Source organism: Pungitius pungitius, chromosome 21 (genome assembly GCF_949316345.1).
Source record: "Pungitius pungitius chromosome 21, fPunPun2.1, whole genome shotgun sequence".
NCBI classification, from domain to species: Eukaryota; Metazoa; Chordata; class Actinopteri; order Perciformes; family Gasterosteidae; genus Pungitius; species Pungitius pungitius.
In genome coordinates this window covers 3,023,806-3,046,253 of record NC_084920.1, presented here as the reverse complement: position 1 = coordinate 3,046,253, position 22,448 = coordinate 3,023,806, and the positions used below count along the sequence as shown (strand labels likewise).

The 22,448-nt window shown below is 48.0% G+C and overlaps 2 protein-coding genes across 4 annotated transcripts; one reads left to right on the top strand and one right to left on the bottom strand.

Annotated features, from left to right (window-relative positions):
- The first annotated feature begins 125 nt into the window (after nucleotides 1-125).
- Nucleotides 126-8,958, top strand: LOC119212595 (ataxin-2-like protein). 3 transcript variants are annotated; one of them, XM_037463179.2, is made up of 23 exons: nucleotides 126-852; nucleotides 1,658-1,697; nucleotides 1,959-2,015; nucleotides 2,272-2,343; nucleotides 2,441-2,600; nucleotides 2,741-2,862; nucleotides 2,970-3,061; nucleotides 3,180-3,431; nucleotides 3,533-3,936; nucleotides 4,023-4,109; nucleotides 4,208-4,321; nucleotides 4,500-4,580; nucleotides 4,730-4,791; nucleotides 5,242-5,594; nucleotides 5,690-5,756; nucleotides 6,259-6,393; nucleotides 7,100-7,163; nucleotides 7,349-7,530; nucleotides 7,630-7,771; nucleotides 7,916-8,025; nucleotides 8,145-8,324; nucleotides 8,427-8,598; nucleotides 8,806-8,958. In XM_037463179.2, the coding sequence occupies exons 1-23, from the start codon at nucleotides 728-730 to the stop codon at nucleotides 8,865-8,867; spliced, it is 3,135 nt and encodes a 1,044-aa protein (XP_037319076.2). In that variant the 5' UTR covers nucleotides 126-727; the 3' UTR covers nucleotides 8,868-8,958. The 3 variants fall into 3 exon arrangements, with proteins under 3 accessions (XP_037319076.2, XP_037319075.2, XP_037319077.2); XM_037463178.2 differs by having other exon boundaries at nucleotides 7,609-7,771; XM_037463180.2 differs by lacking the exon at nucleotides 8,806-8,958 and adding an exon at nucleotides 8,707-8,793.
- Nucleotides 8,959-9,294: 336 nt separating this feature from the next.
- On the bottom strand, nucleotides 9,295-14,167 carry adprh (ADP-ribosylarginine hydrolase). The gene is made up of 8 exons (XM_037463349.2): nucleotides 14,032-14,167; nucleotides 13,606-13,720; nucleotides 13,391-13,499; nucleotides 12,880-12,978; nucleotides 12,686-12,791; nucleotides 10,963-11,229; nucleotides 10,656-10,870; nucleotides 9,295-9,994 (listed from the first exon to the last, which is right to left on the bottom strand). The coding sequence occupies exons 2-8, from the start codon at nucleotides 13,687-13,689 to the stop codon at nucleotides 9,852-9,854; spliced, it is 1,023 nt and encodes a 340-aa protein (XP_037319246.2). The 5' UTR covers nucleotides 13,690-13,720; nucleotides 14,032-14,167; the 3' UTR covers nucleotides 9,295-9,851.
- Nucleotides 14,168-22,448: the final 8,281 nt, after the last annotated feature.

Below are 22,448 nucleotides of genomic sequence, written 5' to 3'. Positions count from 1 at the left end.
AGAGATGCATAATGCTCGATCAAGTATCGATTTCAATGCACACATCCGTCCACGTACGCGCACTCACTAGAAGGTCAAATGCGCATGCGCACGTTAGCGCCCCCCTTCCACCCGGTTTCCAGTCAGTCGCGCGCGGATTGAGTCAAGTGAACCTACCGAGAGGTGGTGTTGACCGTCAGCAGCAGGTTTTCAGTAAGAAACCTGAGAAATCTAACTTCCTTAAGTAACTGACAGTAAGGCCGAGACCTTCATTTCCAACGGAAGGGTCAGCGGTGACGCAGTCGAGGCGACGCGAGAGAGAGAAGAAAGTAAATCCCGGAGGGAGAGCGACCGAAGTGAGCTTGAGGATCCGAGCTAATGCTAAGTTAGCCAGCCGTAGCTTAAGAATTAACACTTTAACTCGGGTCGTTTCATCCGTCGCTTGCTTCGACATAACGACTGTGGTTACAGAGTAGACAGTCAAGACAAATTGTTAGCTTGTATGTTACATTTCACCTAAATAGTGAGGTGTTTTGCCTTCACATTTTAGGCCACAAACGACCCGTAGTCAAGAGTAGCGTTAGCTCAGTAGCCGGTCTTTTTGAGGTTAAACCTGCTCCGCGATCTTCGGGACAGGTGATATTGCTAAAGATAGTTCTCTTTCAAAGGCACTTCACGTCGTGAAGTATCACTGCTTATAACTTAGCTTAACCTTACAATCGGTAGGGTCAACGCCTTTTGCTTTGCAATGCTGAAACAGCAACAGCAACCGGGCTCAGGCGGGAGAAAAGCGTCCAACGGAACCTCGGGCCCCGTCGGTATGTCTCCCCCGGTCAGCGGCATCATCAGTGGCAACAGGGCACCGGCCGGGAGGTAAGCGGGCTTGGGGGGGGGGGGGTTCGGTCAGGATAGTCCGGGGATTGTCCTGTTACTTAAGAGGCCTACCGGTTGAGGCTCAGTGGGTGTGTCTCGGGTGTAGCGCTTCACTCCAGGCCAATGAGATTAGTTGATGTTGGATTGATGGGGGCTGTAAACCAATAGAAATGCGCACGTTGAAACGTGAGGTTTATCCCGTCGGTGAAAGCGGCGACGAGCAAATCAGCGGACATTGCTATTCAAAGTCTATCTGACCCCTTGGTAGCAGCGAAGATGCGTTGATTGCATTTTTCCTTTTATAAGAAAAAGACTTATGCAAACAAAACATATTGAACTGTATTTATGTCCAGTACCAGGTCGCATAGTCAGAGATGTGAGTGAACTCTTGCGATCTTAGCCCTAATCTTTGTTTTGTAACCGCTTGTGAGTAGCACTGATAGCTTCCCCTTTGTGGCTTTTTAAATGGAGACACACTTGGTATCAAGATCGATGAAATCTCATTGACTGTAGTAAAATTATGAAAATATTGCCATGTTTCTGAGAGTGTGACCAATATAGACGTTTTCTTTAAGATCTTGATGTAAAGTAGAGATTCATTGTTATTATACAGGCCAAGTACAGTATAATCTGTGGATTCTCAGTGCATTAGGAATACTGCTTTAGGAACTAAGCGTGTCAACTTCTCTTGACCTAGCTATACATTATGTGCAACATGACACTGCCGTGACAAACTTCAAAAACATGTTGTACTTCTTTCGTTTCTAAAGAGACAAACATATTTGAACTGTTCTGTTCTCCACAGGAATCGAACTTCTGTAAAGCCAACATTCCAGTCATCCCCTGTGAGTATAGTGAGAAGAGTTTGGTAACAAACAAATGGATTATTGCACAATATTAAAGAATTGTCTCATTATTAAGTCCCAGTCCACCAGTATTTCTTCATATTATAGGGAGAATACTAACTACTAATTTTCTACACTGTTTTTAGGTAGTGGTTACCAGAATAAAACCTTTTGGTTTTTAGATGCACTCACTGTGGGATTGTTTATATGCCTTTGTCAATCATTGCTTGATGGAGTCTTCCTACCGTTTCCCATCTACAGGTGTTCGAGGGTGTGTACAACAATGCCAGAATGCTTCACTTCCTCACAGCTGTTGTCGTAAGTCATTTGGCTTATTCAATGTTGCTCTTAGACGAAGATCATTTCTATAGAAAATAAAAGCATTCATTCTACATGATTGCTGTATTTTTTAGTTGTTTTTGAGAGGCAGGCTCAGCATTCTGTATCAAAGCAACTCCTGACAATAGTCAGTGTAAAAAATATTTAAAATATATTTTTTAAGCACTTGCTGTTTTTTAAAGTATATCTAATCTAAATAACAATTTATGACAAACCTTTCTGGTGAATTTCTCAGGGTTCCACCTGTGACATAAGAGTGAAGAATGGCAGTGTATTTGAAGGCATATTCAAGACTCTCAGTTCTCGGGTAAGAAGTTAACATCATGTAATTCTGTCACTGTAAAGGTAAACCCTTCAATGAAAAATATGTTGTCTTAAGCCGCCCCTTAAACGTTTGTTTGTAGTGCGAGTTGGCTGTGGACGCTGTACACAGACGCAGCGAGGAGGAGAGCTCAACATCACTTCTGCCACGGCGGGAGGATATCACTGACACGATGATCTTCAGCCCCTCAGACCTTGTGACTATGATCTGCAAAGATGTTGACCTCAACTATGCTACCAAAGGTTTGTACACACACAGACCGTGACCGGGGGTAGAGATCAAAACGATCCAAAAGATTTTGACAGCAAAATTATGCTATCTGTAAACAAATCTGGCCAAATCCACTTAAAAAACATTTGTACGTTTTTGTCTTGGATTTCAGACACCTTCACGGATACAGCCATCAGTTCCACTCGCGTTAATGGTGAACACAAGGAGAAGGTTTTGCAGAGATGGGAGGGAGGAGACAGCAATGGAGAGAGTTACGATCTGGAAAACGATGCAGTGAGTCACTCACGCAAACGTAAACACCAATTTGTGGACATGTCTGATTCTGAGCCGTTTAATAATGAGAATCTCATTAACCTTTTTCTTCATATTTGTATCTTCAGTCCAATGGCTGGGATGCCAATGAGATGTTCCGTTTCAATGAAGTAAAATATGGAGTCACGTCAACATATGATGCCAGCCTTTCCATGTATACGTAAGTTTTCATAGAGATTCATCAGGAAATTCTGCCTGTTCTAGGGCCGTCTAAACCTCAAGTGCTACTAAGATAACAATCTGATCATCGTCTGTCCCCGCTTCCTGTTGCTGTGCAGTGTGCCGCTGGAGAAGGGCAACACCGACACGTTCCGTCAGAGGGAGGCGCGTGCCGCCCGCCTGGCCAACGAGATCGAGGCCAGCCCCCAGTATCGCCATCGCGTCGGCCTTGAAAACGACGAGGGCAAAAGCGAGGAGGACAAATTCAGCGCCGTGGTGCGGGACGGCAACGACCGCGAGAGGGGTCGGGAAAGCCCCCGTGACAGAGAGCAGCGCGAGAGGGGCCGGGACAGCCCCGGGGCCAACACCAGGTGAGAGAGGGGGGGCGCTCGCAGAGAGGCCATGCTGGCGTCCCACTGTGGACGCATCGATGGGTGCGAACGGACCGTGACCCGTTTTCTGTCCCTCGCAGCAAATACATTCCACCTCAGCGACAGAGAGAGATGAACCGGGAGCGAGGTCCTGGTGGGCCCCCGCCCCACAACCGTCTGAGCGGGGGTTATCGGTCCAACCCGCCGTCCTCCTCCTCCCCCAGAGCCCCACTGCCCTCCGCTGCTGGGCCGCAGTCGGGCGTCTCCCCGTCAGACAGAAACAGCCCCCTGTCGGGTCGAGGTGGCGCCTACCCGCCCCACCACTCCCACGGGAGCCCGAGCCCCAACGCCGGCCCGTACGCGCCGGCCCCCCAAGGAGGCCCGGCGGCCTCGGCTTCCGCCGCTGCGTCTCCGTCCAGCCCCCCTGCTCCCCACGGACACGCGGTCCCTCACTCCCACTCCCTCCCACACTCGCTGTCTGACACCGGGCGGCCCGTTAATGGAGGTACGTGTGCGTCGGTTGAAAAGTGTTTAATCCAATCCGTGTTTTAAAGACGGAATGAATTGTAAAACATTTGATTTCCTCTTTAGTCTCTATGAGAACGTCACCTAAAGCCCAAAGACCTCCACAGTCGGGCAGAACAGTCCGTACTTCAAACTCTCACGCTCAGTCCACAGGTACGTTCAGCCCACTGTGGTTCCAAAATCCTCTTCTTCCATTTTATCTAATTGATTGGGCCTGAATCTTCCTATTCTTCACGGTCTTGTCCTCGCAGCTGCTCGTTCCCCGAAATCAGGTTCTTCCCAGGACACGCCTTATTTGGACACCTCGTCCGTCTCTATGCCTCCCATGAAGACGTCTGGCCCCGCCCCCCTCTTCCCTGTCGATGGTACCGTCTCCCATCTCGCCTCTTGTTTTATAGCTCTGGTTTAATCTAAGTCAATACCTTGTTTCTATGATGAAGTGATCCTCTGCCTTAATGAGACCTTTTTACATTACGCACTGATATTGAAGATGCTGAATTTTCACTAACCACTAATTAGTTTACCTTTTGTCTCATTTTACAGTGAATGAGATTCTTGGCGCAGCTGCAAAGGAACGCGCCGCAGAGAGCCTGAGCAGCACAGAGGACGGCAAGAACACTAAAGGTTCGTTGAAAAGACTGATTAGTTTTGAGAAATTAGACTTTTAATGTAACTTGACCGATAAATCCACAGTTATGCAATCCACTTGCGCATGATTATATTCCTTGTATGTTTGGCATTTTGATTAGCGTTGATTACCTCTCCTCCCCCAGCCCCTTCTGTTCAGCAAAGGTCGCAGATTGAGGAGCTGCGTAAATTTGGCAAGGAATTCAGGGTAAGAGTTCAGTTGCCTTTCTCTAAAGCGTGGAGTTAAAATAAATCTGACAAATCGAGAGGATGTGACCTGCGACATCACTGTTTTCTGTACAGCCTCACTCATGTTTGGTTCACATGAGATTGCCAATAAATTAATTTTTTTTAACACAACGTCTTTTCTACAATACGGTTATTTGGTTTGCTATATGAATATTTATTGTAATGCTCCCATGTGCACACATTTTGACAATCAATCTGTTACAGTTTGGAAGCAAACCCGACCTCAAAGATATTTGCTTGGTCTATGGGGCCCTTACTCGATTTGTTGGCTTAAACTTTGCATTAATAAAAAAAAAAAACAATTGAGTAATTAGGGCTCGACTCAATGAACGGATCACATATACATGCAGTAGATCACATTCACCTGCTAAATCATTCTTAAAAACATTCCTGTGTCCTTGTTTTCCAGCTCCAGCCGAGTGGAGGCAGCGGCAGTTCGCCCAGCTCCCCGGCGACTGCGAATCCGCCTGCCGTCGGAGAGGTCGCTGCACCCGGCGCCGCCCAGCCCTCGCCGTCGGACGCCCACCCCGCCTCGGAGCCCAAAGCCCAGACTCCGGCTCCCAGTCCATCGCAGCACCAAGCTCAACCTTCCCCGGCCGCTGCCGTGGACGCCCACCAGGACGCCGCGACTACTCCCGGCGCCGCGACAAGCGCCAGCCCGGCACCCGACAGGCACTCGCCAGCCACCCCGCGGCCTGCAAGGACCCCGGGAGGCGACGAGGCCAGGTCGGAGGTACCGGAGCGGACGGAGGGGATGCCAGAGTGAGTTTCAGCGAGAGATTTCTGGTGGTAAACGGTTAGATTGTGCTTACTCATGTAATTTGTAAACACCTCTTTCCCCCTCCCGTATCTTTTAGGCAAGTAAAGAAATCAACCTTAAACCCCAACGCTAAAGAGTTCAACCCCATTAAGCCTCTGCCTATGGTAAGCCCATTTCCTCCTGAACTCTTGAAATGTAATGTAAGTGTTAAAAAAGCATATTTATTAGTACAAATACGTCCTGGTTTTCAGTAGATCAGTGTCATTTTTTTATTTTGTTTTATTTTGAAGTCGGCGACACGGACACGTACAAATAATGTTGAATGCAATAGAATATTGAACCGTCTTAATCCTAGCCTCATAAAATTAAAACTATTAACACCAAGATGTATGTTTATATCAAAACAAATATTCAATTAAAAATGCAGTCATTATTTCCATGTTTATTTTAATGCAAGGATCCACCACGGATGACGTAAAGAAAAAGGTTAACATTTGTGGTGTGACCTAGATCATGACCAACATCATTATTTGAAGTTATTATTGTATGAAGACTTTTAATAATCACAATTGGCCTGGAAGAAGCATTTGGTACATCTCTAAATGTGTTTAACTCTTTGGATTAAGTGACATGCTGATGTTCTCTACCTCTGGTGTCGTCGCACAGACGAAGCCCAACACTGCGCCCACCCCCCCTCGGCCAACTCCTCCCAGCCCGGTGGTCCTTCAGCACCCGGGTGCACAGGGACAACTGTACAACGCCCCCTACCTCTCCTACGTGTCACAGATCCACTCCGTGCAGGTACGTGACCTAAAGACCCTACAGATGTGTAACACAATGGCAACGGACGCATTTAAATTCCTGATAAAACATCCAGTGTTCTAAAGGGAATTTATGGTTACAAAAATAAACTTTTTTTTTTTGTTCCATCATCAATTCATTTGATGATGCTGATTACTTTTTAAAGATCTAAATCTGAACCCTATATGAACACTATAGCTAACCAGACCTGGGAGTTGCTTTATTAAAGATGTGGTTTGCAGTTGGTGTTTGATCTTTTTTTACTAAAACTAAAAACTTGGTGGTGTGGGTGTAGTGACTAGACTATTTAAAAAAAAAATTATATAATAACTTTAAATCCTCCGATAAATTTGTGTGTTGGTTATTTTATTCATTATATATTGTTATTTAAGACAAATATTATAAAAATGTAAGGATGTCGTTCAGCTCCAAGTCGTAAGTGGGCATGTTGCCTGAAGGCAGCTTATATTTGCTGATCAGTGGCAACTGGTACATCCAAAAACAAGTCTCTGACTGATGTGTTATTCCAAAGTGTGTAGGTGGAGTCGGGTGTAGATGTTAGAAATAGATGCTTATTGCATAACCGGTCATATAGGTTGTGGTTAAACGGCTCAAAGTGAGCGTTTGTTATTTTACCAAAAGCCCTCAGACAAATGTAGCTTCACAAATCCAATGTAACTGAAATTGATTTGTTTCTGCATTTCAGCCCCCACAAATGTACCAGTACACCATGTCTACAGTCAGCCAGGGGAAATACCCCAGGACCAAAGGTAAGAGCAGCGTTTTCCTCTCTCAGTGCTGAATGGCCGTGCCATTTAATTCTTAGTTTACATTCTTAACAAAGTGCTTCTACGGCTGCGATGCAAAACTGCAGCCACATCTGCTTTGCGAAAAAATAACAAGCATGCCGCAATGTTTTTCCGGGTTGTCATGACGATGCTCCGCGTCCCTCCAGGCCCCGTCGTGGCGCAGCGCTCGGATCACGGCTCCTCAGGGCAGCCCATGCTGCAGGCGGCAACGTCTGCGACTGGGGCCCAGATGGTGGCGTCGCCCTACCCCCAGTCCTACCTTCAGTACAACCCGCAGCAGTACAGCCAGCAGCAGGTCATCCAGGCCATGGCGCCCTACCCCGGACAGGTATGAAGCCTGGCTGCTAACGCCTGGGTTTAAGCTTTCAGTGTTTGCAGAATTCTAACAGCTGATGTCAATTTGAAGCTCTTTTCCCCCCCTCTTCAGCCGATGTACTCCATGCTGCAAGGTGGAGCTAGGATGATCAGCCAAGGTGGGGGTCCCCACCCGCAGGCCTTGGGACCACCCGGAGGCCCCCAGTTCTCCACGCAGGGAGACGGCTCTCAGGGACCGCAGCAGGGAATCTACGGTGAGTAGAGTAGTAGCCCAAACATCTCTATGCAGACGACCACATTATTAATGCTCCAAAACTCTTACCAAGCAATGCTAGTTGTTATTGATATGAAACATTGGTACAAAGTCGTTTTGACACCAATTCTCTTTCTCTGTGTAGCTCCACAGTCCTTCGCCCACCACGCGGGCCAAGTGCATCAGCCGCAGCCCTCCAGCACGCCGACAGGCAACCAGCAGCCTCCGCAGCACGCTGCGCCTAGCCCTGGACAGGTAATACACAGGACTGCTTGAGCTTCCCCACATACGCCGATGAATATACCAAAGATCACGGCTCCTTTCGCGCCCCTCTGGGAGACTCTCGTTGAGATCACTGCTTTGTCTCCTCTCAGAATGCCCAGTCAGGCCCACAGCCCCAGTCCATGTACCACTCAGGTCCCCTTTCGGCACCCACCCCACCCAACATGCCGCAGGGCCACACGTCTCCACAAGGCGGTTACCCCATTCAGGGCTACAGCATCCACAGCCACCAGGGAATCCCACAGACGTACCCCCTCGGGCAGATAACACAGGTAGGGGTGTCGCAGCACTGCAAGTTGAACGGCTTTGGAATTTACAAAGTTGTGTCTTGAGCTTAACTTGGTTTGTGTGTCCCCCCCCCCTCCACCCTCCAGGCCCATGTACAGGGAGCCATGCAGGGCCCCCACCACTCGGGGAGCCACGGTCAGCCCCAGTTAGTGATGTTGCAGCCGCCTCCTCAGCAGGGCCCCGGCTCTGTGCCGCAGCACCCCCAGCATGGGCCGCAGCAAGGAGCGCACCAACACTTTTACATCGGCCACTCGCCAGGTAAGAGACGCCAATCGCACACGCCGTCCCTCCGTCTTCTCCGTGGCTCGGAGCGTAGCATTGATAGCGTCTGCTGTTTTCTGCCCCCCCCCCCCACCTCACCCACAGCAATGCAGCTACAAACGCACCCCGCTGCCTACCATCAGCCTGGAAACTAAACCCCATCTGCCCTCCCTTCCCCCCCCCCACCTCCCAAACTGTTCTTAGGCATGAACCCCAACATCCCCGCCGCCTGCTGGATGTTGGCCCAGACGGAACGCGACTCGTGAGAAACAAACTGAACTGATGGAGAAGTCTTAGAGCACCTTATTCTTCTGCTGCAGCATTCATCAGTGAAAACACTTGCTGAGGACCTTCTTTTTATTAAAGACGACGGCGTGGTCTGACACCCCCCTCCCCCCCCCCCCGGCCCTCCCCTGTCACCCCGCTGCCCTCCGGCTCTTCTCTCCAACTTCTTCCCAATCCAGAGACATGAGGCCCCTTGCTGGGTGGACTAGTCGGAGAGGAAAATATCCGGATGAAAACCGGCAGCAGACACCACCTTCTAGAAGTGTTTTTTTTTTTTTTTTAGCCTTGTGGGGTTTTTGTAAGTACGATGACACACGAAAGGAAAACTGTTGTGGGATTCTCACAAATGCAGCATGAAAGGACAGATTTGAAGAGGGGATTTTTAGCAAATTTCACTTTTTTTTCTCTTTTTAAAATATAAACCAGATCCAGTAGTTAAAACCACCTCTAGGCAAATACAATTAAAAAAAAAATGGACAAGACAAAAAAAATATCAAAACTACAATGGCCAAAAAAATAAAGTTTTCAACTTAACTTCCAAGCTGTTTGAATTTATTGTTCATGTGTTGCCGGTACAGTTTTGCTCTGCTGCGCATGAAGCCGCTCAACATCCGCAACGAGACACAGAAGGATGTTTTTCATCACAGGATAACAAGAACACATTCCATTAGAAGCTCATTAAAATGTGCCGTCATGTCAAGCTGAAAAGTAAATCAAGTGATTCCGTCCCGGGGGGGATTCTAGGATTATTTTCCCCATCCTCATTAGCTGGAATTTGTTCCACTCGGTGCAATTCTGCGTATGAAGTTAAACCGGTCACTAGGGGGAACCCTCTTCATGCAGCAGAGGCTCTTCTCTGGGTCAGTGGGGCACTCGCACAGTGTGACGCCGCACTTCAGTGGCCCCCCCCACCCCCCCTCCAGGAACCCGGGCCTCGGCCAGGCATCGGAGCGCTGCCTGGTTCCTCAGCGCGACAGGGCGTAGAGTTCCTCCGCGCTGCGCTCCAGCCGGTCTCGGTACTCCAGGTTGGAGTGGTTGCCGTCGGGGACCCCTGCGGCGCCGTAGAGGAGACCCCAGCAGCAGCAGGCGATCGCCGCGCAGCCGTCGCCTGGAACACGGGGGGGGGGAAGAGAACGTTGCATGGTGACGCCTTCTATTTGCACGCGTCAGGTTCCACTCGTTTGAACGTGACAGCGCTGTGACGCCTGAAGCTGATTTCTTCATTCTTGCAAATCATCCAATTGGATTTAAGGTGGAACCGACAGTTGGTAAGTGTGGTAACTTTTTAATTTAAAAAGTCAGTCCACTGAATTCTATATCCTATTTTACTAGGTTTAAAAATACGTAGCATGTCATTAAATACGTTGTAGCATTTTGTTATGTGCAAGTCATGAAAGGGACTGCATAGCTCCGCTCTTTAGAGACCAGGCGCCATTGAGCTGAAAATGAGGACTACTAACATCAAGGAGCCTTCTCCAGTATCAATGTCTCATAATGACAATAAATTACCTTTTTGGTGATTTTTACAACCTATTATGACATTTTAAAGATTTTGAAATTCACCCATCCAAACTTTTAGGTCCTTGTCATCGGCCGTATTAATACATAATACATGACTTAATACCAGCGTTTTTATGCTTCACTATGAGGTTCAGACCATCGGCCCGTAGATGAGAGAACACCCATCTTTAATTAAAAGAATTATCTACTTTTGAATAGCCATGCTAAAGCAGAAGCTCCCTCCTCATATTCCTGTCTGAATATCTGACCTCCGTGGAAGCCCGCTCGGCTCATCAGCTCCTCCCAGTCTGCCCCCGCCCCCAGCAGCGCATCCAGGGCGATCATCGGGGCGTTGTGGCCGCCGCGTCCCGCCCGGCCCGAGGGGCCGAAGCCCTTGTAGGCCTCGTCTCTCTCCCCCGGGCCGTAGGTGGGGGGCCAACTCACGGGCCCCACCCCGTAGGAGAGGCCCCTCGAATCCAGGTACCTGCAGGGACACACGTGAGAGATTTTTCGTGCCGTCCCCCGCTAGCCTCCAAAACGTGGCGGTGAGACGGCGCTGTGGGAAGTGTCCCGTACCGCTGCCACTGGTCACAGAAGAAGTCCCAGTCTCTCTCAGCCTCCTCGGCGGCGAAGCCTCGGCCGCGGACGAAGCTCCGGGCTATCGGACAGGCCTCGCTCAGCAGGCCCAGGCCCCACGTCGTGATCGGCCTGCGCTGCACGGCGTACGCCGTGAACAGGGCGGACGCCACGGCCCCCAGGAACCCGGTGGGGTGAGGGTGGGTCATCCTGCCCGTCTCCACGGCAACAGCCACCAACGACAGCAGCTGGTCGGGCTTCGGGTACCTGATGGGGGGGGGATGTTGAGTATGTAAATCTAACTGAAGAATGACCGTCAGTCAGGATTTATTTTCGGTTTGAATACAAACACTTTGTTGTTTTGCAGTTTGCAGTAATTCCTTCTTTTCATGCTTTAAATTACTTTGGATAAGACCAACTTGCCGGAACATTGCTTTCTGTTTATGCTATTTAAAAAACGCATGAATACCATCCGGTTCCCGGTTAATTCCTCCCTACAGCCAAATGCAATGAATTCATTAGTGGAATTAATTCTACATTATGTTAATCGCAACTTTGTTCTCGACGGATTGTTTGAATCCCATTTAGAGCAACGAGGTCAAAACACTCGGATCCTCCAATCTAAGGTTCAGCTGGTTTTTAGGGTCTGTGAAACTGGGATGGAAATGTGCTCCTACACTCAAACTTTCACATAAGCATAAGAATATTTGAATAATCACAGTATCCCTCCGCGTTTCCTGAGATAAACTTTGTAGATCCAAACAGATGGAGTGAGGAAATGCATGACACGCAAGTCACGAGTTATTTTGGGCTCTGACCTTAAAGTCAGGTCAGTAACATAAGAAGGTGACTCACTGAAACATATCAATCAAAGCGGCGCATTGCTCCCTCACCCCTGAACCCAAAGTGAAGAATGAAGCTGCCGTCGCTCCCAGAACATTTGGATATTAATATAAGAACTTTACTTCTGTATTAAATGTACTTCATGAATAAATAGAGCTTATTTCTGCAAACGTCAAGTATCTCACAAGCCAAAACCTACAGATTCAGAATGACATCCAGTCCGAACCCAACAGAGAGGTCCTCAGATCACCTGCCACTCAAAAGACGTGAATTCATAATAAAGTGCCACTAGAATCCAGATCAATTTGAAACATTTGTCCTTTTCTCCACGTTTCCCTCGCTCAGTCATCAAGTAGCACTCAAGCCTGAAATTACCCAGTGTAATTAACAATTAAAAAATGAGCACCATGAACGACCCAGGCGAAGGAAAAGGACCCAACGCTAAGACTGAAATGCATAAAGATTGGACTCTTACTGTATTTCTGTGTTGTAATAAGTGTGTAATATAGGCGTGTTCACTCCCCCCCCCCCCCCCCCCTCGACAGGACGTCACAAAGCGTCAGGCTGCAGTCGGGAGGCGATTAAAAATGTATAGGTAACTATGCGAATTATGCAGCACATCTTCATTTCATAGACGGCTCTCTCCACCTCCCTGATATTTTATTTAGTACCATTAAACAACCGCACAAAATGAATCGGAATTTAACTGACATCCTTTTTCATTTTCAAGATATTGCTAATTCTTCGGGCTACGAATAATCACAGTACTGCATTTTTTTTTTATCGTCAATGTGTGGCTTCCAAATAAGCCTTTATAAGTACATAAAATAAAAATGTAAAAGGGGCATCAGGGGAAAAAAGCAGGTGGCGAGCGTCTCACCTGAGCCCGATGCACATGGACCGCCTGGCCGCTCCGCAGCCCGTCCCCTCCGCACTGTAGGGAACTCTGAAGCCTTCTTCCTCTCCGGGCTTCAGCTGGGACACTCCTTTTTTTTTTTTTTAAGGGGACAAGACAGGAAATCAGACCTCACAGAAAACAACGCGACACGGTTTTCTAAATGAACTTTGTCTGACCCGAAATGCTCGAAGGCCCCGGCCTCCTCCCGGCCATGTCCTTCATGCCCTCCACGTATCGGGCGGCCACCTCGTGCAGGAGCTCCTCCCCCGCCTTCCCTACGGGCCACACAACGCAGAGCCGACGCGTTCAAGCTGGAAATGGTTCCCTTATTAACCTTTTTTCTTCTTTAAAAAAAAAACCCCAAAAAAGGATGTTAGCGCTCCTGTTATCAACGCCAGGCTGTTTGCCTCATCACAGCAAAAGGTCAAGTTGAATTTCTCCTATTTCCATTCCACTCGTGCAGAGTCGTAATGGAGCAGCAAATCAAGGCCAGACAGGAAATTAGATTTGACCTTTTAATTACGTGTGTGTGTGTGTCCGTGTGTCCTTGTGAGGTCTCATCGGAACAGCATTAAGTAAACCCGACTAATCGCTTGTTTGAAACTAAATGAACCAACGAGGCGAGGGGAGGGGGGGGGGCAGGAGGTGCATGGACGCAAGCGGTTTCGGCGTCCTTTCCGGACCCACCGGTGGCGAGTCCTTCAGCCGTCGCCAGGTGCAGAACCGTGTCGGCGCCCACCGGCCAGTCGGGGAGCTCGGCCTTGATGCTCTTCAGACCGCCGAGCTCTCTCAGCTCCTGCAGGAGGAGAACGGACAAGGATCAGCGCTTTTTAGATTCATCACAACCCCCCCCCCCCCCCCCTCGCCCCCGTCCCCTTCTTCCAGGCCGGTCCTGGACCCACCTGATGGATAGCTGGTCCCGACTCATTGAGCTCCCACAGCTGCTTCCTGTATCCCAGAGCATCACCGGCACCACTCAGCAACATGGCCGCTTTTTAGTGCTCCACCGTGGCCGCTCTGATGGCCCAAGAGAGGCCACGTTAACTGTGTGTGTGTGTGTGTGTGTGTGTGTGTGTGTGACCCATAGGAAAACAAAGCACTCAAGAAAAACCAGCAAATTCCCCTAAAACAGTGAACAAAGTTGCTTTTTTCTTCATTCTTCTGTCTGAGTCATTCCAGCAGCACGAGTAACACCAACCCAGGGTCTTTTTGTTTCTATTGACATTAGAGAACGCTGCTAAGCCGATGCCTCAAAATAACACTAATCCTAAAAATCTATGCACACGCACGCACGCACACACACGCACGCGCAGACGACCTGTTCCGACCTGTGACGCGTAGCCGCACTTTCCGTCATCTCGCAGCTCTTTGTTCCAGACTCCTTCAGGTGAAGGAAGCTGTTCCTCGCTGCGGGGCGCCTCACTGCTCCATGGCGGCCTGTCTCTCTCTCCCCCCCCCCCCACCACACACACACACACAGCTTAACACCGGGGCTCCCACGCGTGTTGGTTCAGTTCAGGGGACACTTTAAAGAGACACACACACACACACGCCCCCCCCCCCCCCGGGAGACGTCGCCGCTAAAAAAAGACGCAGCTGCTGCGTCGGTTGTTGCGGAAGAATTCCAAGATGGCGAATCTTCTAAATGTTCTTCAGACTTTTGACACTGCGGTTTTAAAATAAAACCCTTCCACGGATGAACAACAAGGTCCTCCGGCGCTTTTTTTGACATATGAAATGAATTAAATGAAGGTTTAGTTCATATTTGGGGGAAACATCTGTCTTTGTGTTTGTAGAAGGTTGGTATTGCATGAATTATTTCTGTAAGGTCGTGTGTCTAAAGATCTTTGAAATAAAGCCATGTGACCTTTTGTTCTTCTCCCTCTTCGATCTGTATGGGGGGGGATTTATTTAGGTTGTTAAATCTTTCCTCCAGAAATAAAGACTGCACCTACAAGGAAGGCATATCTTTATTTCACTTTGATGCAATAACTGCTATTTGATCACCTCACAGGGCCCCAATTCATCTTTCACTGCGTTTCCAGAGGAGATCGACTCCACCCTCGGCCCATCGCCGTGATCAGCTTTCTTTTCCATTACGGACGAAGGCACCACGGCCTGCCAGGCATTTTGGACTCCAACGAACCCGAGGAACGAAGACGCAGGTGAAGGTGACGGCCACAAAAACCCGAAACAGAGACGAAATGGAGGCCGTCGGCGACGACCCTGCAGGGCGAAGACCAGGAGGAGGACAACCACGGAAACGCTGGCCCCCGAGGACCACGGTGATGAAACCCTCAACCACGTCGCCGACGGCAACGAAGACGGAGAAACTGGAAGGGGTCAAATGAGACGCGCTGAAGCTCCTCTGGAGGGATCGGCCCAGGAAAAGAACAAGAAAGACCGATGAGAGAGGTCAGGGGTCAAGAAAGTACTTCACAGGGAACGAAGAGGATGAAGCAAAGAGCTGAATATTCAAACGTTAAGACGAAGGCGGATGCTGACATTAAGACATTAAGTGTTGGAGTATTTCACTGCATAGATACACATCTATATGAAGAGATACATATAGAGAAATAAAAAGAATAGTACAGCTCTCATCTGTACTATTAAAAAAAGAAAAGCAATGGAGGCCCTTTTGTGGGAATATAGACTGAAGGAAGATCTCTGCTGCAGGAGAAGCACAAGGTCTCCGGCCCCTTTCGCCTCAGGGTCAGCGGGAGGGATGAGCGCAGCGTTACAAGCGCACCTGGAAATCAGGTTTTGCACCCCCTGGAACTTCGTAGCCCCCCCCCGTGACCTGCTCACCGGCCGGACGGCCTCCGGAGCGCTTCCCGCCACAGGGTGGCGCGGTTTTCACTGGCGACTTGACGCCTGTCTTCGAGGGCCTCCTGCGGGATGTTTGTCACAGGAGTCGTCAGCGGGCCGTGAAGCGGAGGCGCCGCGCTGCAACCAGAACAAACGGGCCGCGTGGCCGACGTGCCTCGGTGAACTTTGGCCTGCCTGCAGCTTCAGGCTTTGTCACTGTATCACTGCTGCTGTAGCCGAGGGCCCCTGCTGCTGTGAGCATGAGTTTGTTTGAGTGTTCGTGCTCCGGGGGATCAAGCAGATGACAGACAGTGTGATAGAAAGCTTTATTACTCCCGAGTGCAAGAAACACACACATCAACGACGAAATGACGAATGACATTGGAGAGAGAAAAAAAAAACCCGACCCCTACTAGAACAGAGGACCTTCTGAGGCGTCCTACATTTTATTTTTCGGACACTTTCAACACCCCAGCTGAGAAAAAGATTAAACCTCACGTTTATAAGGCCGGGTCGTTGCCCAGAATAAGTTGACCAAGTGGGGCCGTGTCATACAAGATCTGTGGGTTTTTTAATAGGTCACCTGCTGCTGTCAGCAGTGCAAAGTGAGAATAAGAAGGGATTTAAAATCGTTCCCTGTGGGGCTCCGTTTCCACGTAGTGTCAGATGGGTTTTAAAAATAAAAAGATAAAAGATAATCTAAGTATCTTTAAGGCCGGATTAGTAAAACAATGGGCCTTGTTGTGCTTAATCCCCACTTTCACCCAAGTTTTCACAAAGATTCTGGCTTTCACCAATGTTTTTATGAGGGAATTTACGTACAGCCAAGAGCACTCAATTACACACAATTGAGAGCTGACACGTTGAGTAGTTATGACTAATATTAGAATGGAATATTTCTCTCCTTAATAGTTATTTGTACTATTTTACACATAATTATATGTCTGTTTGTTTGAATTAATACACACTACACTTACACTTGTGCTCAATTGTAAAGCACCTCCAGCATCTGTCTCCTATGTTTTGAGATATGTATGTTAAATATGAAGTTGCATTTTGCGCTTACTTCTTGCAGCAATATCTCCACTTCAGAATTCCTGAGTTCCGTCTTTTTGACGTCTTTTTGACATGTGTGGTGGGGTTGAACGCAGCCTTTCGGCTGGCCCCGTCCCCAGCCAAACGGCCAATTAAGAGCAGGCCTTTAAAAGCACCTGCCGTCAGGGCCTCAAGCACCTCTTGTGTTGTGCTGCACAGGTATGTTTGGTTGTGTTGGTTTTTTAATGTTGTCTCTAAATCCGTATACTAACAAGCACCTCTTGTGTTGTGCTGCACAGGTATGTTTGGTTGTGTTGGTTTTTTAATGTTGTCTCTAAATCCGTATACTAACAAAGACCTCTTGTGTTGTGCTGCACAGGTATGTTTGGTTGTGTTGGTTTTTTAATGTTGTCTCTAAATCCGTATACTAACAAAGACCTCTTGTGTTGTGCTGCACAGGGACCCTGCTGTTGTTTTGCTCAATTATATTTGGTAATGTTTCCTCTACTTTGTCACTTCTTGTTTTGTACTGTTTGTGGGTTTTCTTGCTGTGTTTTGTTTGCCGTGTTAAGTGGACTTGAGTTTGTTTGTTTTCTTGTAGTTATAAGAATTTACTGTGGTTTTATTGCTTTGTTTTAATAAAACCGTTTACTTAAATATCCACTGGTCTCTGCCTATAGCCCACAGTAACTTATTTGCGTGCCTTGGGTGTTTTTCTATAGCTTGTGGGTCCCCAAGTGGCGTTGGTGACTCTTTCCCTAACCCCCCGTCACACATGTCGTGCCCTTTTATGGGAATTAACGAGGCTGAATAGGAGCTACGGGGCACGAGTCATATTGGGATTCCTCATTCAGAGACGGCACCTGCGAACGATTGCGCTGTTTAGGAACACGTCACGAATCACACGTCATGAATCACACGTCACGAATCACACGTCATGAATCACACCTCGACGTTTCTCCAGGAACTTTCTTAGGAACGAATGTAAGAAATGACGTAGGAAGACATTGGTGAACGAGGCCCAATGACTCCCCACACAAGGCGTTTTCCCCACATGACTGGATTCATTGATGAGGGTCGCGGCAGGGAGAAGATTGACTGATGAGGTGAAACAGAGGAGAGGATGCTCTCCTGAGATCAAGAGGACCCCTGTGTTTCAGGCCTTCAACCCTTTCTTTGTACTGCCGCTTACATCCTGTTTGATTTTTTCACAATCTTTTTTTTCCTCTTTTTTTTATGGAGAGAGAGAGCGAGAATTGAGAGGATGGAAACTATTCTGGTATCTTTTCAGTAAATATGTAGCTCCATCTAGTCGGCTAAGGCTAAGCATAACGACTAAACCATTTTAATTTAAAAAAAGCAAGTGCAGTAATGGCTGCTACCCTAAAAGCTTCATGAATTATGAATGTCTTCCTCCAGAAAGCACATCGGAGACAAGTGGAAACAAGCACATTACGCCAAACAGCATCAAAGATGGTGCTAATTATCAAGCCACAGACATTTCTCCTCGTGTGATTATGACTTTTTTTTGTTTGTTTTTTAATTGCCCCCCCTTCGGGCGCAGTTGAGCTCCAGTGAGGCAGCACTCCTTCTCCACCGGGTTGGTCCCTTTTTTCCGTTCTGCTCGGCGACAGGCAGGAAGGTGCGGGAAGCCGACAACTTGGCCCCCGGGTCGCCTCTCGGGGACGAGGGATGGAGTTCGCCACGCGTCCGTGTGCAAAGCCCTTCTTCTAACCGCTTTACTCGTTTTATTAAACGTGCCGGTGTTTCACCAGCAACATCTGGATATTTGACAATTTATTTTTATTAACATTTAGGATTCATGGATAGTTTCAGTATTTTAATATTCCGCAGAGTTTAATCATAAATCGAAAAATCTATTATCCAATTGGGGTGTTTATTGTTTTCTGTGTCCCATAAGAAACTAAACTAAAGTAAAGAGTATATATTATTGTTGAAAACATCGCCATGGAATCTGGGAATTTATATTAGGCATTATATTTTATTATTATATTCATTGAACAAAGGATCAATTAATTAATTAAACATGACCAGCTGAATGTAAAATAGTTGATTTGGGACGAGACGATATTTAGATTTGGATGCTGGAGGTTATTAGAAGATACAGCCAGAGGAAGTGTGCTGTATTATTGGATTTTGCTGCTGAAAAGTAAAAATGATGCATGTAAGTTGCAGCCCTGGTTTGATTTGAACATATCTCATCCCACTCTGTATACTCTCTGTATACTCTCTATATACTCTCTGTATACTCTCTGTATACTCTCTGTATACTCCAACATGCTGGGGAAAGGAATGCAGGAGGTACTTGGCCATTAGTCGCTGCTCTCCTGCCCTGCGTGTAACATCCCAACCTTTGTGCAGAACCGCTCTTGTCAGGAACGGTATCCGTTGGTGCCGAGCTGGTTAAACGGAAGGTTGGGGCGGTCAACCGTCTTCGCCGCCCCCCCCCCCCCCCCTTACCTCCCCCAGAGGATGCCTCTGAGAAAAAAAAAACGCCATGAGGAACAGCAACCTCCTCACCCTGCATCCCCACCCTCACCCCACCCCACCATCCCCGAGTGCTATTACATGTTCCAGTGTTGCCTAGCAACTGGCTGGCAGATTACAATTGGGGCCGTACGTGGTGGAGATTTAACAGTTTAAGGGGGTGTCGACATGTGCGTGTGTGTGTGTGTGTGTGTGTCTGTGTGTGTGTGCTACGTGAATCTGTAATGGCTGACGTGACCGCCATGCGAGACACTCGGCGCCGCAGACTGCCAACACGTGGGAGCATCTATAGCAAGCGTGCACGCCTCCCCGAGGCGGGATCACGCCGCGTGTTGAAGGCTGCTAAAGAGCACAAAATATTCAGCAGAAAACACTGCGAGTTGGGTTTTTCTCGTGCCGGAGTATTTTCTCGGCTCAGAGAAGTCAAGGAAGCAACGACCTCATTCAACTTTGTCGCTTTGTGCGGATGTAACGTCTGGGTTTTGGATAGAAGCGGCCCGGCTGTGTACTCACGTTGGACCTGAGAGCTCTGGGATGAGAACACGAGTCCTCGACTGGATCACTGAAGACTAACGAGTTCAATTATTCAGTCTTTTGTTCAAGCTGTTTCTCCCTCAGACTGGAACTGCTGGATGTTTAAATCGTTACCCTCCACACACCTCTAAATCAGACCCACAATATATCTAAAGTTTGGTTAATCACTGTTCTCATCAAGATAATTAAGGGGTTTGCAGAAGAATTCGTTTAGTTTGTGCTTACCAATATATTCACATTCACTCAGACGCGGCCCTTGATATTTTTTCCAATAAAGCTTGAAGCATGCGGACGTTTCTGAAGCGTCGCGACAGCGAACGAGGCGTCCTTGATATGCAAAATCAATTCTCAGAAGAGCCGGAATAACTTCCGTCTCTTCTGTGATGCATTTAGATGATTTGATTGTTTGACTCTTTTCTAGCCCAGGCTTCTCTCCAGGTGATAAAAACACAATCATAGGGTCGGAAATCATGACGACGGCAGCTCACCTCTTCTTCCTTTTTTCCTGTTTGACCCCTCCCCACTTTTTAAATCTCTCTTGGTTGGTTTCTTTCTCCCTCGCAAAAAAAAAAAAAAAAACCCACAATGAAGCATCGGTGCACTTTCCAACACTGGCCTGTTGATTAAGAAAACACTGCACTGTCCAAGCAGCATCCAGTTAATTAGGTTGGAAATATTCTGGGCCTTGTTTATTCCACGTCATTCCGCCGCCTGTCCATCAGCATTTCAGATGCACGCGTGTCCGATATTCCCATTAAAAATCCATATAATGAAATCTGTTCACGTCCTCTGAGTCCTTACTTTCATTAATTCACACAGGCGACGGTGTAAAAGCCGTTAAAATTGCAGCATATTTCATGGGGACGGTCAGCTGTGGCTTATGTTTTTTACTGAAACGTTTTTTAAAACCTTGTTTGTGGTTTTTCAGGCACACGAGGCACAATTTGGAATCAATTTCCCCTTTTCGGGTGTCCCGTGACGCCTGAAGTGGCGTCCGCCCCGATTTGAGAAGCTTCCCGGGCAGAAATAAATAAATGAAATTGTAACTTTTCTTATCAAACTACTGTACAAAGACTTTATGAAGGCCGCAAACCAACACCGGACCAAAATAAATCACCATTTTCAAATGGCCTTTCAAGCCTTTCTGCATATCAATGAACTGGTAATAGAATCCAGGTTTGGACGGCTGGGGGCTGCTTGTCTGCCCTTCTGAGGAGGAAGAAAAGGAAGTCACGTTTTAAAAGGAACACTTCGTCACTTTGGACATCAGCTTAGGCGTTGCTGACAAAACAGGTTTTTGTTATGAAATGAATGCAAATCTGTGTGAGATTTAAGTGACGTGTGATGTGAATATTATGACTGGTCTGCAACTATATATAATAATGGGACTAAATTAGACTCAAACAGAGAACTTCACTGACTCCTTCACAGCTGCGGCTGAGAGACATCTGTAATTAAGTCATAAGAATTTAGATATATTTTCCCCAATTCTGAACGTCACATATGAAGAAAGTTCCTTTTCATCACTCCAGTGACACACACAGCACATACATTTTCTATAAATGACTGGTCTCTGCTCATCCAAAGAAAAACAAGCCTCTCCATGTGACCCCCCCCCCCCCCCTCCTCCTCCTCCTCCTCCTTCTCACAGGTTTGATATAAACACTATGAGTTGTTTTTCATTTGGTATTTTTAAAGTTATTCGTTTTTGCACAGGTTCGTCAATCGAATGTGAGTCAGTGCTCACGTGTCAGCGAGCCAGGCTCACTGACCCCCCCCCCCCCCCCCCCCCTCCGAACGGGTCCTTGCAGATGGGACATGTAAACATGCTGATGAAGCTGCTGGACTTGCTGCACACACACACACACTTCATCACCAGCGAATGAAAGCATGCAGACACACAAACACGCCTAGACACAAACCTGTCCCCCCCCCCCCCCCCCCCCTCCCCCGATGACCGCCTCAATGTGGCGCACCGAGGCCGCTCTCTCTCAGGCTGAATCACCCGCTCTTCGTCAGCGCCCTTCGTCAGTCACGCGGGGCGGGCTCATCTCGGGGAGGAGCTCACAGGGAACGTTTCGCCGCATCCTTTCCGTCCATCTGAAGGACGGGGGGGGGGGGGGGGGGGGGGCGTGGCCCAGTGATATCTGCTGTGGAGGATGTGAGACGGTGATCTCTACATGTGAGGCTCCTTGAGGGGACGAGTCGAGGCCGCTTTAGTTACATCACATGACATTTAGCTGACGCTTTTATCCAAAGCGACTCACATTAGTTCAAAGAAGGCCTCGAGGCCCCGAAGCCGTTGTGCTGTTTCCATTTATTGGTTCACACTCTGTTGACTGGACCAAGGAGCGTTACCATAGGCGTGTAGATGCATGTGTGGTGGGTAGAGCTCTCCCCCCCCCCCCCCCTGCCTGTTTGGCCACACCACCTTAATTGGTGATGCCTAACAGGTGTGACCAGGTGCTCTTTGAATGGAAGCTGTTGCCCCAGTAGAGCTAGAGGGGGGGCTTGCCGTAGGGCTCCCACGGCATAGGCACAGCACTCGCCATGTGCGGGTGGGTTTGAGCAAAATCTAAAGGTATGTCAGGGGTTTTCTTTTCATGTTTTAATATGCTCTTTTAGCAGTGAAATGTTTATTGGAGTTATTTACCTTTTTTTCTTTTGTACAGGAAGTGATCAGGTGGTCCAACGCCGAGCCTGGTCACTGCTGTTTTTGCCCTTTGTTTAAAATAGATTATATATATGGTTACCTGGTTTATATAGTATTTTTGATTATGAATTGTTAATTTGTTTTCTTTCCCGGTTAGTGGCTTTTTGTTTTGTCCTACATAAAACAACTGTTACTGTGGCCTATACT